The sequence below is a fragment of the Corvus cornix genome, chromosome Z, assembly GCF_000738735.6.
Source record: "Corvus cornix cornix isolate S_Up_H32 chromosome Z, ASM73873v5, whole genome shotgun sequence".
In the NCBI taxonomy this organism is placed as follows: Eukaryota; Metazoa; Chordata; class Aves; order Passeriformes; family Corvidae; genus Corvus; species Corvus cornix.
The window spans coordinates 41,872,592-41,890,008 of NC_046357.1; the positions used below are offsets into that span (position 1 = coordinate 41,872,592).

The window sequence follows — 17,417 nt, forward strand, 5'->3', positions numbered from 1 at the left end:
TTATGGAAATATCTTACTAACAGTAAATCATAAAACACATTCAATTTTTTTTTTTTGCACATTCTAGTAGCAGTTGTATTTCGACTTTGTAAAATATGTAGTTAATTCATTAAATGTTATACAGTCAAGTTTCTGAGATAGAAAAGAGATTTTTTTTCTTCAAAATACAAACCTGTGGAACATAAGAATCTTTCATACCCATCTAACCACAGGGTACAGCAGACAAAAGAATAATTCTTTGTTTCTAATGGACTAATCACACAGTCACATTACATGCTTTCAGAAAAGAAAAAGGTGGGAGGGGAGAGAGAAAAAAGCGTTATTTTCCATATACTTACCAATACACTTAATGCCATTTCCAGCCCAACCTTCTCTGCAACTGCATTTAAAACTTCCTGGCACATTGACACATGAGGCATGCATGTCACAGTTGTGAGCTCCAGTTTCACACTCATTCACATCTGCAAGCACAAAACAGACTATCAGTATTCACATCTGAATATTAAAAATTCTGTTCCTTTCACATATTTCCACTGTGAAGGTTTGCAGTCCTTTAAAAAACTAATGTTTAAAAGCACAGAATAATTCAAGCAAGATATTTTGTATTCTGTATTACTAAAAAGGAGTGAAAACTGCATTTTATTTTTGCTCTTTGTTTGTAAACATGACAGTCTGCTTTCCTGCAAGTGGTTTTCAGCTTGCAATTAACTATATTTTTCCAGAAATACGAAATATGCTGATCTTTTTATGTCTAAAACTGGGATGAGGTCTTTGGGTGCACAGGCACCTTCTAGTTATGAAAAAAATTGTATGTGCAGGGTTATAGTAGTTATAGAACAAATTCCTAAACACCAAATTGTAGGAGAAATTCTGTCAATGTTCCCACAAGACTAATTCTGGATGAGGCTGGATTCTTGAGAGCAGTGAACCCACCTTGCAGAAGACAAAGTACTGCTTAACTATCACAGGAACTTGTAGAGTGACTATGAGGGACTACAGATCTTTAAAAATTGTTGGCACAGGTTGTTCACTTTTTTTGTTTACTTTTTTTCCCTCTTGTTCTTTCCTTAGACCTCATGGTCATTTCCTGCAGCTTGAGTCGAGAGATGAGTTCATCCTCCAGGTACATATGACAAATGAGCACTGATAAAATACTTCCAACACAACTGCAGCCCTGCCTCCCCAAGCCACGTTCTGTAACACGGGTGTTCACACAACCTGTACTGATAAAACCTTTAAAATCAGTTATGTAAGGGGCCTTCAGAATTGATACTGGTGAAGGAACAGTCCATTTAAAAGTCTGGCATGCGCTAGCATATGTGAAAGACTCATATATATATATAAATATATACAGATACCAATCTCTCTCTTGTGTGTGAACACTTGTGTATTTTTTTTACCTGGAAGCCAACCAATATATGTGACACACTCACTGGAAATCTGCTTTACCTGTGCACCCTGTGGTTCCTTTCTTGACTGAATACCCGACTTGACAGTGACAAATGAAGGAGCCCTTGGTGTTTTCGCACTCCCCAAACATGCAGATGTTGGAATTCAAATCACATTCATTCACATCTATAGGTGAATATGAATTAAATATTAGTTGGACATTATTGTCATTTTGGAACACTTTATTTCAGGTGAAAATATCTACTACATGAGGCATTTATTTTTCTTAATCATAATATATTTCAGCTGTTCCACTCTGCAAATTCCCTAAAACAAGTAAGGATAAATGCAGTCCAAATACCACTATTTTGTGTTAAAACAAATATTAGTTGTTTTCACATTTTTTTGAATGCTATTTAAGGGACTATGAAGTAAATTTTTTCTTGCAAGAATCACTTAAAATAATTTCCTTAAAACATATTTTTGATCATAACAATTTTCCTCCAAAGAACAATTTTTGAAGTCCCCCTTTCTGGACCCCTCAGCTAATCCTTTCTCAATACATGTGTTCCATTATAGTAAAATCACCCCGAATATTTTTTTAACTGTGTGATCTGGTTCATTTTTAAGGACTTACCAACAAGGCATACAGGTTATTTCTTTTTATAACGTACATAATTTCAATACCCACTTTCAAGGACTCAGCAGAAAGAACATCTTGAAACACAAGCTGCCCGATTTTTAGACTTGCACCAAGTTTGTTGCACATGGCTACTCACCAACACAAGTCTTCATGTCTATAGAAACCATAAATCCATCGTAACAGAGACAGCGATATTCCCCTGGGATATTTGTACACTGCCCACCATCACAGATATCTGGATTGTTTTCACATTCATCAATATCTGAGGGGAAAAAAAACCCAAACAGATAATTCTGTCACTCTGGCACAGATGAGCTAGCACACCACATTGATTCTGGCTGAAAGATAGGATGCTGGAGCTTTTAAGGTATAAAAACCTACCTGCACATGTCCTGACATCTGGCATCAGAGCATAGCCATCACTGCAGCTGCACTCATAGCTGCCTTCTGAGTTAGTGCAGTGGGTGTCACAGCCTCCATTCATTATCATACACTCATCAATATCTGGGGAAGCAATACTGGTAGCAGTAAGTCTACTTTTATAAGAAATAAACCATATTCTCTTACATTTTACATGAAACAGTTTATGAGTGGTTCCATTTTGAATTTTTATTCTCATTCTACTGTCTCTGATTCACATTTTGTTCATTTTTCCCTCTTTCAACTGCTTGTTCCTCTGTGGGAGCAAGTGGCTATGTTAAATGTCGATTTTCTTCCTGTGTGTTGCTAGGGGTGTGGAAAAAAGCACAAAAAAAACAGGAAGGGAAAGGGAAGGGAAAGGGAAGGGAAAGCGAAAGCGAAAGCGAAAGCGAAAGGGAAAGGGAAAGGGAAAGGGAAAGGGAAAGGGAAAGGGAAAGGAAAGGGAAAGGAACCTTGAGAAACTTCAAGTTTGAAATGTAGAACAAATTAATATTTTTTTTATAAAGAACCGTAACAAGCAAATAAAAAACCCTCTCAGTACTGCTGTTCTCCTTTGCAACGGGTTGATATGCTGGCAACTACATAATTCAGTATTATTATAGTGAAGGATTTAAGAGATGCATATGATAAGGAGAAAAAGTGAAAGAGAAACCATCAGTGCATGGGGCTTTTCTTGCTTGATCAAGAAATCTAGCAGTATTTTCTGGTTGTTAGCTCAAGCCTCTGATTTTAATGGAGTAGTACAGTAAGAATAATTCCTCACAAAGTGTTCTGCAGAGTTCAGTATAGCAACCATCTTTTTACACCTTCTTTGTATTTCTGAGTCCACAATAGTTCATGATAACTCTCATAGCAGATGAGAAGACAGCCCTGACTATTTTCAAAAGGAAGGTATGAAATTAAATAAAAACAAGGACAGACGGAACAATGGAGCTGAAGCACAAAGTCACACGTGCAGGTGCACAACACTTGCCTGTGCATCCTTGCCTGTCAGGAGTGGGCTGGTACCCAGAGTCACAGAAGCACTGGTATGTCCCAACCATGTTCACACACTTGCCGTTTCTGCAGAGACTGTCACTCAGTGAGCACTCATTTACATCTGGGGAAGAATCATTCATATCAGTTGCAAGTCAGAATATTTAACAGTTCTGACAGCTCAAATTCCAAGGAGAGTGAGAGGTAATACTGCAAGTTGGTGGCTTTCAGGTTCGTTCAATTTCTTTCTTGTTCTTGGCATGTTCCAGTTCAAGGAATGGAGTTCTGCACAGCACATTTAAACCACTGTCCAAAGATTGATCTTCCCTGATTCACATCTCTGAGCATTAGTTACAGCCTCTGCTGTGGGCATTAATTACCAAGTCTGCTATTTTCCATCAAGAAAATAAGCCAAAGAGATAATATGCTTCTTTTTTGGCCTTTTCTTTTTCTTTTTTTTTTTTCTTTTTTTTTTCATAATTTTGGTGAATTATGTGCTAAAAGGAGAGATGCATTTCATCGAGGGACAACACTTTTTTGTGACTGATTAAAGCTGCTCCCATGAGTGGTACAGTCCTTTGAGTTGCTAAATAACCCCTAAGAGGCCTACTAAAACATTCTTCTTTGGAATCAACATCATTACTGAGGATTTTACAGGATTTCAGATTTTGATTTGAAAATACTCATGTAAAGCAGGAACATTTATTTGTTTAAGAGATTCCTGGGACCCACCCTTGCCAGGGACTGGACGTTTTCACAGCAGAAATAACCATTCTCCAAGCTGAAGATTATTGAAACTCACCTAAGCATTCCTCCTGTGATGGTGACAGCTCATGCCCCAGGGGACAGTCACACCGAAAACTCCCCTCAGTGTTCACACAGGTGCCACCTCTGCACAGCAGAGGGTTGCGTTCACACTCGTCTATATCTGCAAAGAAACCATGATGCGCAAATATAAAATCATTACTAAGAGGCAACGAAGAAAAAAGCAATTCCCAGCATCTACAAGTGACGAAACAAAAGGATTGTTTCATGGTGTTGCTCCTTTCCTCATGCTGCACAACAGGGAAAACAAAAAGCTGTAAATTATTATTAACTCTAAAGATGGATATTTTTCCTCTCAAGAAAACCAGAAATTCATTATTTATAATTAGGTATTCAGTGAGACACAAGACACAAGCAAAGGCAGCAACTGTTTGGATGTTGCCCTTTATGAAAATGTATGATTGTTTTCTGGTTTTTTTAATGATTCTTAATGCAACCAGACACCTGTTTATGTATGCACTGAAATTGTTCTCTATGGATGCAGTTACGGGGATGTTTGTGTGTCAATTTTTACCTGAATGGCTCCTCAGTTTGGCAATCCCTGTGTATGCCATGGTGTGGGTGTAAAACACTCTTGTCACAGCTTATAAAGGCAAACTGAACATTTGACTCACAAACCTGATAAAACCAGCTAACACTGCTGGTGAGGATGGAGAGAAATGTGCCCAAAAGATGTTCAAGGTGGAGGATGCACTTACACTTTTGGACTCCCAGGAAAGTCTAGAAGTATCACAATTTGCAGGAAAACAAGCAAAGGTGACAGGAGTCTAAGTCAATATTTTTTAAGGTGACCAGTAACTTTTGGTGTCTCCAGATCTATTCTTACAACTTTAAATAGGTTAAAGAGATGTAATTTTTTTCCAGAAAATGCTGTGAGAATTTCTTGAGTCCTAGAAGAATCAGTGAAAAGGGAATGACACTGCTTTTGAAACTTCAGATTTCTATTCCTAGCTTTACCATATATTTGGGTACCCCATCAGCAGTTTTTAAATGAATTGTGTGAAGAGTTGCTGCTATTCTAAAACAACTGTACAGAATAAGCATCTCTTAAGGGTATAAGTAATTAGCATAAAGAACAAGCAAGGCTATAGACTTAATTCAGTTATCTGTCCTATAAACTGCATGTCTGACTCGTGCTCATGAAGTCACAATAATGACACATCTGAAGTGTCAGTGTGGCAGAGTTTGTACAGTTCAGAGAACAGCCAGGCTTTGCACAGCAAATGGAGTCTCCAGGGCACCCTGGCAACACTTACCCATGCAGTTCTTCATCATCATAAATCCACTTTCGTAGCCAGCAAAGCACTCACACTCAAAGCTGCCAGGAGTGTTGACACAAGCACCACTTCCACACAAGTCTGGGGAGATCCTGCACTCATCAATGTCTGTTTCATAGCAGTGGAGAGGTAGAAAAATCAAACTGGGTTTAAGGTTATCCTGCTTTTCACAGAAATGAACACTTGGCTACTATAAATTAAGTCTACAGAAATCATATACAGTATGCAAATCAAAGACAAAAACAAATTACTTATAGAAAAATCTGATTATGTGAAACAGTCCATGAAAGATTCGTAAGGTTGTGTCTTCAGAGCTCTCAGGTCCCAATAAACTGTGCAACAAGTCTGCCTCTATTAAGTGTAATTTACGGTTAGATTCTTAAGGAAATAATTAAGTGTAAGAAATTACAAGATGTCATTGTCACAGAGGTATCAACTGACTCCACGACTACAGTGCCATTGATTATCATTTGATTATTATGAAGATACTTATCCAGTCATAGCATTATAAGCTTACATACACCCTTTCCATTAGGAATTAGTTCCTATAAAAACCAAATTTACAGTTCATTGGTTGTCTTGTTAGTTAAGTTTGAATGAAACTTACTGTGGAAAACTATAGCAAAAAAGACAGAGGAGCTCTTTTTAAATCACACTGGTAGTGAGTCAGAAATCTAAAGAGGAATTTTAATGTGGATATGATCCAGTGAAACAGGTCAGTGCTGCAGGAGAGGACTTTGTGTCACTGCCCATGGACAGGTTTCTGCTGGATGATGACAGTTCAGTCCTTACAGATGTGTGGAGGTGCCAGACCCATGTGGCAGATCAGGGGCATTACTGAGCATCTGGGCTCCTACAAGCGTTATAAACACTTTTTCACTAATTTAAAACAAGCAAAAAAGTCATCTATTTAAAAAAAACCTGTTTCTCTACGGCTGCTCAGTGGAATAATTTCATCACCATGGAACAAAAGAAAAAAAAAGCTTTTCCAGGGAGTTTTCTGACCTATTCTTGTTAGCTTAGAAATAAAATTTGTTAAATGCATTTTCCATCAATGCAATCACTATAAAAACATGGAAATCACCAGCTAGGGCAACATTAGCATCCAGACCAACCTCAGTGAACATGCCTTACCACCCACACTTCATAGTTATTACGCAGACACACTCATGGACGCCTGTATGTTGTAACAAAACCTCCTTCATTTTCAGCACAGAGCCACCCACAATGCAGGCATCCAAATTCTCACAGCCAAAGAACTGCCAAGCTTATCTTCAGATTTTCCAGATAGTAAAGAACAAAATCCTAAACTTCTAAATTAAAAGCACGTGTCTGTATCTTCTTGAGTTAATGTTGCACTGGTCTCAGAATTGCAGAGGTGCCTTTATGTGTCCTCAGCCATCAAATCTTAAAGAAAATTAACTTGCAGTCTCTAAGTCATTTGGTAATACAATGACCAAGAGAGTAAGGAATGTAAATTAAGATAATCTCTGTGTTAGAACATTAAACTTGGCTTCGCTCATGATCCTTATTGATTTTTCAGGTTGTACTGATATAGCATGACCTGAGCATCTCAGACACCAATTATAAAAAGAGAAAAGTGTTGTATGTATTAAATAAGCAGTTTCTGAAAGGGAAACTTGAGACAATTGGCCATTCTGTCCAAAGATTAATGAAGGAAATGAATGGCATTAAGTTTCCAGATCACCAAGCTACGCCACAAGAGCAGGTCCCTTTAAAAAGCCCCAGGGATGTGGCGGAGTCCCCATCACCGGATGTTTCCAAGATGGACAGGGTGCTAGATAATCTCATCTGGGCTCCCTTTCCTCACAACTGGTTGAAAGAGCTGGTCTTTTCAGGTTCCTTTCAACCAGGACTATTCCATGATTCTCGGGAAAGCTGTGGAAAATGCAAGACTTACTCACCTGTACAGTTTCTTTCCTCCATATCTAAAGTGAACCCACTGTTACATCTGCATTTGAAACTTCCAATTGTGTTTCTACATTTACCATTCATGCACATGCCAGGGAACACTTTGCATTCATTGATATCTATTAATAAAAACAAAGAAAAGAACATTCTTAAGCACAAGGATATATGGAATTAATGGGAATTTCCTGTTTGTTTTTACCAATTTTACTGAGCATAAAAGGCAGGGTTTGGGTTAGAAGGGGCATCCCTGGGGATTTGATTGGAAGGGAGATGTTTCCCTGCCTTTTGGACTATTTGTGCTTTCTTTGCTTCACAATACCCAAACCAGTCACTAAAAGTTTATGTTTATCGGCAGTCAAAGAAATTCAGTGATATTCTCTGAGCTGAAATTCTGGTACTTGTATTGCTCGCTTTGTGATAAAATCAATTTTCCTGGTATTCCTGAGCCAGCTTGTAAAACATGCAACTATTACCTGGTTGATTTGGTTTGATTTTTAAATTGAGACTGCCAGAGTTGTAGCTGGAGCTCAGTTTTCAAAATGTTATTTTTCCTTCTGTAGAATATCAAGTGAAATGTTTCACCTCTCCTCAATGCTGGCTGACATAAACTGTTAAGGGATTGTCTTAGGTTACAATGTAAGATGTAATCAAAAGGATGTCTTCTATCCCCATCTGTTAAAACCAGGTGGGTTAGTGTTCTTTATCTCTTCTGTGACACATCCCTGATAACTCCCTGTGGAGATATTTTTATGTTAATGGGCCACCAAGCCTCACTGCATGCCTCATAAAATGACATCATCCCACTGTGAGATGCTCCGCCCCGGGGGAGGAACCAAGCATTCCTGCCAGGATATAATCTGAGATTCTGAACACCACAGTCAGCCTTACCTACTGGATTCCCAGAGGACAAGAGCTACATAACCACCACTGGACCTTCAGAGGAGGACCAGACCTTTCTATAGGATCACCGCTTTGACAGAACCATTTCTATCAATTCAAAGAGGACCGCAGCCACCATTTAATCGGACTGCTACCACCACCCTGCCCAGCAGGGTGTCAGGTCATATCCTGACTCTGTCTAAGCCAGTGTTTCTGTATTATTGCCTTGTTATACATATATTAGTAAAGAACTCTTATTCCTATTTCCCATATATTTGCCCAAAGCCCCTTAATTTCAAAATTATAACAATTCAGAGGGAAGAGGGTAACATTTTCCATTCCAAGGGAGACTCCTGCCTTCCTTAACAGACACCTATCTTCAAACTAAGACAAGGATCTTGCACAGGACAAAGCTGAATGAATTTTTCCTACACTCTGTGATATAATTTGCTGAAGAAATGTCCGTAACTGAGAAACATCTTCGATGAAATAAACATCAATCTCCTATGTTTTCCTGCAAATGGAACACAACAGTGGTCCAAATATGAAGGCAGAAACAGGAAGCCAAACCTCAGAAAATCTCAGCCTAGACAATATTTATAAAATAATTATTAATTAACTTTTTTAACTAAACAAATGTTGATAAAATTATAATTATAATTGTTGTTGTTATTTTCCTTATTTGTTTAGTAAAGCACCAATGAAATTCAAGAGCTTTGCCTGAGATTAACAACTCCTGAAAATTAGAGTTAATAAATTGGTGAACTTATGGTGAAGCAGAGCTCCAATCTGTTATAGTTTTCTCAAGCAACTCAAAGTATTTCAAGACAAATGTTTCAGAATGCATTCTCAAAAAAAAAAAAAAAATACGAACACATTTCTGCATCACCTCTGCTTCTGCACACAGAAATCTAGTTTTTCTTCTCAGATTTTAGCCATCTAAAGCAACTTGGGTCTTTTGTCTTAACATTTTCCAGCCTATTCTGTTTTGGTTTTGCTTTACAGGAGGTGAAGCCAGCAAAAACTGGACAAAATGCTTTTATCTACTCCTTTATCACTGCAGATCCCTGTTGTCACTGCCCTCATAATCATAACGCAACAGACACCCTCTCCTTTTCATCACTTACTGATTCTTCAAACCAGAGAAAGACCCATCCTTCTTCAATCTCTCAGAGAGCCCTGGTCAAATTTTAGTAATAGTTTATGTCTAAAATCCTTGACTTCACAGATCTTCATCCGACCCTCTCTGCAAAGCACAGCGTTAAAAAAGGTGCACATTTTCTGTTATTGCTGTAATTCAGAGCTCCTCTCCCTTCAGGAATTTCCTTTTTCTCCTTACACCACTCAGACTTTGCACCTTTTCCTCTCAAGCTCCCACGAAAAGCAGAGAATTCCCCCACCTGTAACATCAGCTCTTCCAGGCAAATACCTTTACCACATTTCTCAAGCACCCAACAAACAGTCCCAAATCCTGGAATTTCCTCAGGATACTCTCTTGGATGCACCTGTAATTGACACTTTACCGTACCATAAAGTGAATATCTCCTGATTGGAGAGAATTTGCTGAAAGTCCTTGCAAGGAGTTTGAGAGATAAAGTCTCCTTTAGTTTCAATGCTTCCAGATAGTTGTTTATTAAGTCTTATCAGAGGAACTGAGCCACTAGCGTGACCCAGGTACAGCACAGAAGGAAGAAAAGTAGGAGTGAGGCCAATTATCAAGATTTACACAGCCTTTTAAAGATATTTTAACCAATAGTTACTAAAAACGTACATTATTTTCCACTTTCTTACCAATTATTCAGAAACACGACTAGGAACTGAGGAATTTTCTATCCAATCAATCCAAACTACTTTTACTGCAGAACATGGAGTAGTAGAAGAAGGAGAAGAAGGTTTAGAGAACAACAACAATCCTCCATTTTGATATTTTTTACTCTTATCTATTTACTATAAAGAGAAGCCTAAAACCTCTAAATTTTTCACCCTGTGACAACCTTACATAGTAGTCTATCACCTAATTCACACTACTGTATTTTCTAGTTCTTGTCTGACTGTTGGTAATTTTTTCCAAGGTTTGAAGCTAAAACAGTGTTGTTCAGGGGGGTAAGAACCCTTAAAAACAGACAGAGAAATATTCTCGGCACTCTGGGTTCCTACACTTAATTAATTCTCAGACACAAGAACGAACTCTCACCTTTGTAGAATGGCCTGCCAGTCAGAACATCCCCCCTCTTGGAGAAGCCAGGGCCCCTGGGGCACAGAGCCTGGTGCTCCTTGGTGCCGGGCATGGGGCAGCGCTCGCAGTCGGAGCCCCAGGCAGCCCCCACGGCGCAGCAGCAGGAATCCATCCAGAACCTGCCGGGCACGGGCTGCACGCACTCGTCCTCATCCCACTTCAGGTAGCACTGCTCCATGCGAATATCTGCACGTTTCAGAGTGAAAAACAGGCATTTATCCCTCTTCTCAGCTGTTTCTCAGGCACAAGCACACATAATGCTTAGCTTCTGCTCAAGACTCTGCATTTCTGTAGTGTTCAGCCATGTGAAGTTGCTAACACTGCACTATACTTAAATTTCTGGATCTTTCTTGTACCACAAAAAAGTAGAAGAATTTCCTTCATTGTCCCCCAACATCAAGATATACCCTTACCCCCTCATGCAGGTTTCTATGTGTTTTAGGTTTCTATGTATATTTGACAGGACAGACACACGTATTTCTTTACTGTACCAGATACTCTCACTTATAAAATGACCCTTTTGTGGCTCTTGTGGTAAAAAAATAAATTCCTCCCTATATTTATGTTACTAAATTAATAGTACAGTGAATATAGATTAAAAATAAAAAAACCTGATTGTTGTTACGCTTACTTTAAACCCAGTTAGAAGGAGAAAACAGTAGGGTTTCCAGAAAAGTTAATTATTATGCTTATTATACTCAAGGGTCCATCCTATTTGCAGCAAAGGAGGTCAACCAAAAGACAGATCAACCAAGTGTGCAAGCAAAATGTTGTACTTGTGTACCCAAATGCCAGGAAAAGAACCACACACAGGCCTGTGCACTGAAAAATGACCAATTTGCACCAGCATATTTGTGCTCACCATCCATCACCCAGGACACTGCTGTTCCTGAACAGGAGTCAGAGCAGGGACAGCACTTTAGCACAGCCTAGTGACTGCACTGAGGGCAAAACAAGCCTCAAAACAAATGCATTCCTCGAAGGAATTATTAGCTCTTCTCTAAACTGGCACAGATATCTTAGCAGGCGTATTATTTGGGATAACTCAGAAATAATCCACGCTTTCTTTCAAGCCCCTGGAAGAACGATTTTGGAGAGATGTTGGACAGAGCTGAAGAGGAGGGAAAGTGGGGTATGCTCTTACCTAAACACACTCGCCCCGTCCCGTCCAGGGTCAGCCCCTCGGGGCACTCGCAGTGAAAGGAGCCTCTGCTGTTGATGCACCGCCCATTGGGACAAACCCCCGGGAAAACCTCACACTCATTTATGTCTGTGGGGACACAAAGAGTTCGGTTACCTGCTGACCCCACCAGGAGAGCTGCAGCTTTATGGAGAACTTAAGTGACAGGAAAGAAACAACACAGTAAATCTCCTTTTTTCACATTTTCAAAGGGGGGGAGGGGGGGGAAAGTCTTGAGTAAGAAGCAAAAACTTCACCTTCACAGGTAACACCCTTCACTCTGGCAAATCCTCTAGAGCAAGCTGTGTCTGGAATCAAGCCAGAAAGAAATTGTTACTGCTTTAGAGTGACAGGAAGGTAGCAGCAGAAGATTTAAAAATAAATGTATCTTCAGAATTCCCTAATAATTTGACTGTGTAAGGCAGGGAGTATTCTAGCCTCAAACAGGAAAAGTATTGACTCATATATGCAACTTAAACTAAGTGAATAGTTGACAAAATTAACTCCTACACCATTACTTTCTCATGTGCTTTCCTTAGTGAAATGATCAGCATCTCATCAGACCAGTCTCTGCAGTCACATGTAGCTAAAAGGTAAAATTCCTTCCAGAGGCCTGAAGATTTACAACTGTAGTAACATCAATTATCAGCTTTTTTCCCCCACCAAAGCTGAATAATGGATCTGAGCAATGAGATTACTTTATGATAGGCATGTAAAATGTAGCAATCATAGAGTGATTTGAGAGCTTGCTGAAATTTAACTAGTTACAGAATGGGAAATTCAGGGCCCAAATGCACCCAATCTGAGCTAATTATCTGTCCAGATTGATTAGGTTTTGAGCAGTTTTACCAGTTTAACCTGACCATGCTGCTTCCTGAAGTCCAAAGGAATATCTTCGCTGCACTGCACAGCTAAGAGCTCTGCTGGATGCTGCTTGCACTCTGCTTGTTAGTGGGGATACACATGCCCACAGTAACAATCAAGAATAAGAGGATAAAACATCCTGACACCAGTTCAGCTGCTAGTGGCATTATTCAAACCTTAAGGGCATCAGTATTTTTGCCATAAACTAGAGTACAGTTAGCATTCCTGCTTCCAGCTTCCAGAACTAGCCCTGCAATCTCATAGTAGTACTATTCTGCAATCCATAGTGGTACATAAGCTCTGTGTTTGAAAAGAGCTGGGGAAAAAGTGTTAACAGCCCACAGCATAAAAGGTCCTCCAGAATCTTACCAGATATTTCACTTTACTGTTTTAGTCCTTTATCTCTCTATGCCAGTCAATACACAGTCCTTGTGGAGATGAAACATATTGTAACCATTAAGAGGTTTATTCACCTGTTATTTCCTGGTATGCTTCAAAGTTATTAGAATGGTCTCTGATGGTGGAGATTGCAAGTCATGCTAAATAAGACAAGTTATTTTCATAGGGGTTTTTTGGGGGGAGTGGTTTCCATGATTTTTGTTTGTTTTGTTTTGGTTGGTTGCTTTTTTTGTTTAGTTTTTTATTTTTACATACAGAGACTACAAGAATCTACTAGTGGTACTTCTTCCCTTCTCCCAAAAAATGCAGGGTATTGGAGCCTACCCAATTCACACCGTTCACATGGGCTGCCCCAAGCTGCTCCTAAGGTAGCACAGCATTCAGATTTCAGTGTGGCACCATTGATGTTGACTTCACAGTGGCTGTCTCGGATATTAAGCCAACAAGTCCCCTTCAGGCTGTCTGCAAGAGAACAGAAAACAAAAACAATACACAGTTGTCACAGCCAAAAGAGCTGGCATGCTACGTCCATGACACCAGCAGGCAGAGTACCAAGGGAGCACAAGCTGTCTTTTAAAACAAGTAAGAATAATTTTGTATGCATTTTAGCTTAGAACCGGTGTAAAGGGATAGCACTATCACTAAAAGTGAGCAACAAAGCACACTGCTTGAAGCATTTTACAATCCAGGTCCCACAGCTGGCAGAGGTCTTCCAGACACTTGAGTGGATTTATTTGTTTAATTCATCTAGTGATTGATCCATCTAAAATACACAAGTTACAACAAGAGCAGAGATCCCAACCTGGGACTGCCTTTCCCAGGTGACTGCCTGAACCCTTTCTGAAATGCAGGTGCTCTTGTGTCTCTTGAAGGTGAGCCTTCAAGGTTGTAAGGAAATCTAAAAAAAAATATATATATTGTGGGTAGGAGTGTTCTATATTATTTTAGGGGCCTGGTTCTGCTGCTGCATTAGCTACACTTTGAACACGCCTGTTAAGCTGTATTCCACTCTCTGCTCCTGAGGACTCAGGCCCAGCACATCCATCCCCTGAGTTACAGCCAGGCTGGAAACCCAGACCAGGTCAGGGTAAGCCCATTCCAGGGAGTTCCCAGCTCCATCAGGCAGCAGCTTCTCTCTTCTGCCATGGGCCAGAAAGCCCCTGTGCAGAGAGAAGACTTTTAGTCAAACTGTTGTCTCTGCTGCCTGAAATGCTCTGAAAGTCCTTTTTAGATACCCAAATCTCCAAATCTTAAAATCTGTTATTTCAGTGCCTGAGTAATTTTTTGAAACGTCAGTCAGATCTCAAATCAGGTACATACTTTACAAGTTGTATCTTCTGCACCTTTGCTTGCTACCTTTACAAAGTTACACTCAAATGGTACAACATTTCTTGAGGCAGGCAACAAGCTTGGTGATCAGACAGCAAAAGCAGCCCGTAAGGTTAGACCCAAACTGGGAGATCAGCCTGGGCAGGGTTTTAATGCAGTTGCATACTCAGAGTGTAAAGCTAAGCAAGTGACCCGGACAAATTTAGTTTGATGACAAATGGGAGAATAGGACTTGGGTTTAAGATTTACTTATATTACATGTGCAGAAGGCCAGATGCATTACTAGTACCTCACGTTGAGGAACAATGTGCTTAAGACAGAAGAATCATTCCAACTTATTTTTTTCCAAACAGCTTCAACTTTTCTACAAAATCATCATGCTAAAAAATTATATGGACCACAGGGAGCACAACCTTTCTTTGGTTAAATCAACAGAAAAAAACTCTCCCAAGAATGCGACTGAAATCAGCCCCAGAAACTGGGCAGGGTATTTCATTAATATTTAAGTGTAAACCAGTTGTATTATTTAGGTGAACATTGGCCTCAAACACATGGGACAGAGCTCCACAGTTGAACAAGTGCAGAAATACAGAGCTCAATATTATTTCCTCTTACTAGTGAACTTTATAGGAGGGAAAAATCAAAACCAGTATCTCAAAAATTATTTGAATTCTACTAATTAGCAGGTGCCTCTGCTCATACCAGCTGCATCCACATTATCCTGCCAAAGTCTGCTTGTTTTATCTTTTTCAGGCTATTCCTTTATTCTGCATCCTCTCTTTTGCCCAGACAAAATCTTTGGTGAAAGGGTTATTATGCAACATCATAACATTCCTTCTGTTGCTCTTATCCCTTTGATTCTAACTTGAAGAAGAGTATATGCATACTACAGGCAGATGGTATCCTACTTACTGTGCACTGTATGCACTCCACGAATCTTGACTAAAATCTGTATGAAAAGCATATAACAGTGGATATTTCAAAAAGCACAAATGGCAGTAACCCTAAGGTATGGGCAATTCCCAAAACAGCAACGAAACACTTGTATACTTCAAATATACTTCAAAAACAATTCCACTTTTCTTCCCCTCCACAAATATGGTCCTAATATTGCAAAATCTGCCCATGTGCAAGCAAAATATGTCAATATTATTGCCGAAAGTTTTTACTGTAACTGCTGAACTTAAAACGCTCATTTGCTAAAGGTTTTGGTACAAATGCTGTGAATTGCATTCTGACTGTAATTTGAGCAAGGCATTTTTCTCTCTGCCCAGGAAAGCTCACAGAAGGAGACAAATGGCTTACATCTATGCTGAATAATGTGGTACTGATTCTGGTTCTGATACGAGAGCAAGTTTGAAAGTAAAGAAAAAGCTAGTCAGAATCTGACACTACCTTACTTTGATTAGTCCTAAGTAGAATACAAAAAAATCCTAAACCGCCATACTATTTTAGCCCTTCAGTTATATTTTGGAATAAGGTATCTGTTGTTACAGCAGTGCTTTACAGAGGCAGTCTGATTAAAAAAAAAAAAAAATTAGGATCAATATACAAGTCTTTCTCTACAGTGGTAACGGGAAAATCAACTTGAGATTTAAAATGGCATACATATGACAAGAACGTTTGTAAGTTTTTCCACACAGCAAATCAACCACCTGTAGCCTCCAGCCCCTCACTCACTATTCAATAACCCAGCCTGCCCTCCTCTCAAGGCTTCAAATGCCAATGAAATTTCGTCCAAGGTGAAAAACTGGGCTCTAGCAGTAACAATCTGTATGTCTTGCATCAGCTCTACTTCTGACCCTTCTGTCTTAACATATTCACACTTGCAGTACAAAAACATTGTTCCTAAGACAATTTTTGTCAACATGAAAAACTAATGATTAGGCTCACAGTATGTAGCTGGATCCTGTTCTTCAGTTTTCATCTGACTACTCAGCTACTTTTTTTGGTTTGTTTATATTTTATGTTATTTATCACTGCTATCCAGGCCTCACACTGTAAACAATCCAATGAAAACCATTTGCAAAGTAAATCCAGAACACTGTTGTAATTAGGCTCTTGGTGAACTTGTGGCCCCTTTGGATGTGAGAACAAAAGAAAATTAAAAATAAGAGGTACAAAAAAGCATAGGTTAGTGTGGTTATATCAAGAAATTAGCACAACATGAACAGAAAAAAAACCAATAATAAACTTCACCAGCCAGTGATGTTACAAGGAAATATAAGAGAAGGCTTAGGCACAAAAGTAACATTCACTTAAAAAAAATATGAAGGCATGGAAGAATTCCACCATTAAATAGAAACTTGAGTCTTTGCATTCATTTTTCCATCTTAAGAAAATCCTGACAAGGCAGGAAATTTGAATGAAAAATGCCAAACAAATCCATCTGAAAACAAAAGTAACATTTAAAATTAGCATCACTCACTTACTAATGACACCCAGTTATTAATGACACCACATCCAGCTGGAGCACCACACATATCCTACAATAATTTCAATTATGCTACAGAAATAGTATGAAACAATGGCAGCTTATGAAGACCTGCAATGTGTAGATAACTGCAATCCTTGTGAGTTTTCTTGAAAGGCAAGGAAAAAACCATAATTAATAAATGGCTTCAGGTGATAATGCCAATGACATCCTGCAAGCAACTGTTGCTGCTTACTCCAATAAAATCTCTGCAGCATTCTGCTTTTTTCCCAATAGAATAATCAAAGGACACTAAAATTTATATATATATGTAGAATATGTGTGTACATATATATATATATGTATTTATTTATAAAAAGGGAAAATAACAGGAGGAAATACCCACCAATACAAATCAGTCCTGTAGGGTCCAACTTGCTGCCGGAGGAACATTCACAGTGGAACGATCCAAGGTTGTTCCTGCAGGCACCATTGACACATGGGCTGCTTTCACATTCATTTATATCTGTAATCCAGAAACAAAGGACATTATTAGAACTACAGTGTGCTTCTGGGAAGTATTACACAGTAATTTATACTCTCTAAATGCTGTTGTAGGCTATGAGGGGCCAGGACTGCCTGGAATATTTGTCCCT

At 39.1% G+C, this 17,417-nt stretch overlaps 1 protein-coding gene across 3 annotated transcripts in view; it reads right to left on the bottom strand.

The window, feature by feature from the left end:
* The window catches only part of FBN2 (fibrillin 2), a 119,471-nt gene that overhangs the window by 38,487 nt on the left and 63,567 nt on the right, over nucleotides 1–17,417 (bottom strand). For all 3 annotated transcript variants that reach the window (XM_039567475.1, XM_039567474.1, XM_039567473.1), the window contains 13 exons: nucleotides 17,168–17,287; nucleotides 13,344–13,481; nucleotides 12,014–12,064; nucleotides 11,721–11,846; nucleotides 10,535–10,762; nucleotides 7,455–7,580; nucleotides 5,509–5,637; nucleotides 4,230–4,355; nucleotides 3,426–3,551; nucleotides 2,414–2,536; nucleotides 2,169–2,294; nucleotides 1,450–1,575; nucleotides 339–461 (listed from right to left, as the gene is read on the bottom strand). In XM_039567475.1, the coding sequence (XP_039423409.1) occupies nucleotides 339–461; nucleotides 1,450–1,575; nucleotides 2,169–2,294; nucleotides 2,414–2,536; nucleotides 3,426–3,551; nucleotides 4,230–4,355; nucleotides 5,509–5,637; nucleotides 7,455–7,580; nucleotides 10,535–10,762; nucleotides 11,721–11,846; nucleotides 12,014–12,064; nucleotides 13,344–13,481; nucleotides 17,168–17,287 (1,668 nt within the window). The remainder of the gene's footprint in view (nucleotides 1–338; nucleotides 462–1,449; nucleotides 1,576–2,168; nucleotides 2,295–2,413; nucleotides 2,537–3,425; nucleotides 3,552–4,229; nucleotides 4,356–5,508; nucleotides 5,638–7,454; nucleotides 7,581–10,534; nucleotides 10,763–11,720; nucleotides 11,847–12,013; nucleotides 12,065–13,343; nucleotides 13,482–17,167; nucleotides 17,288–17,417) is intronic.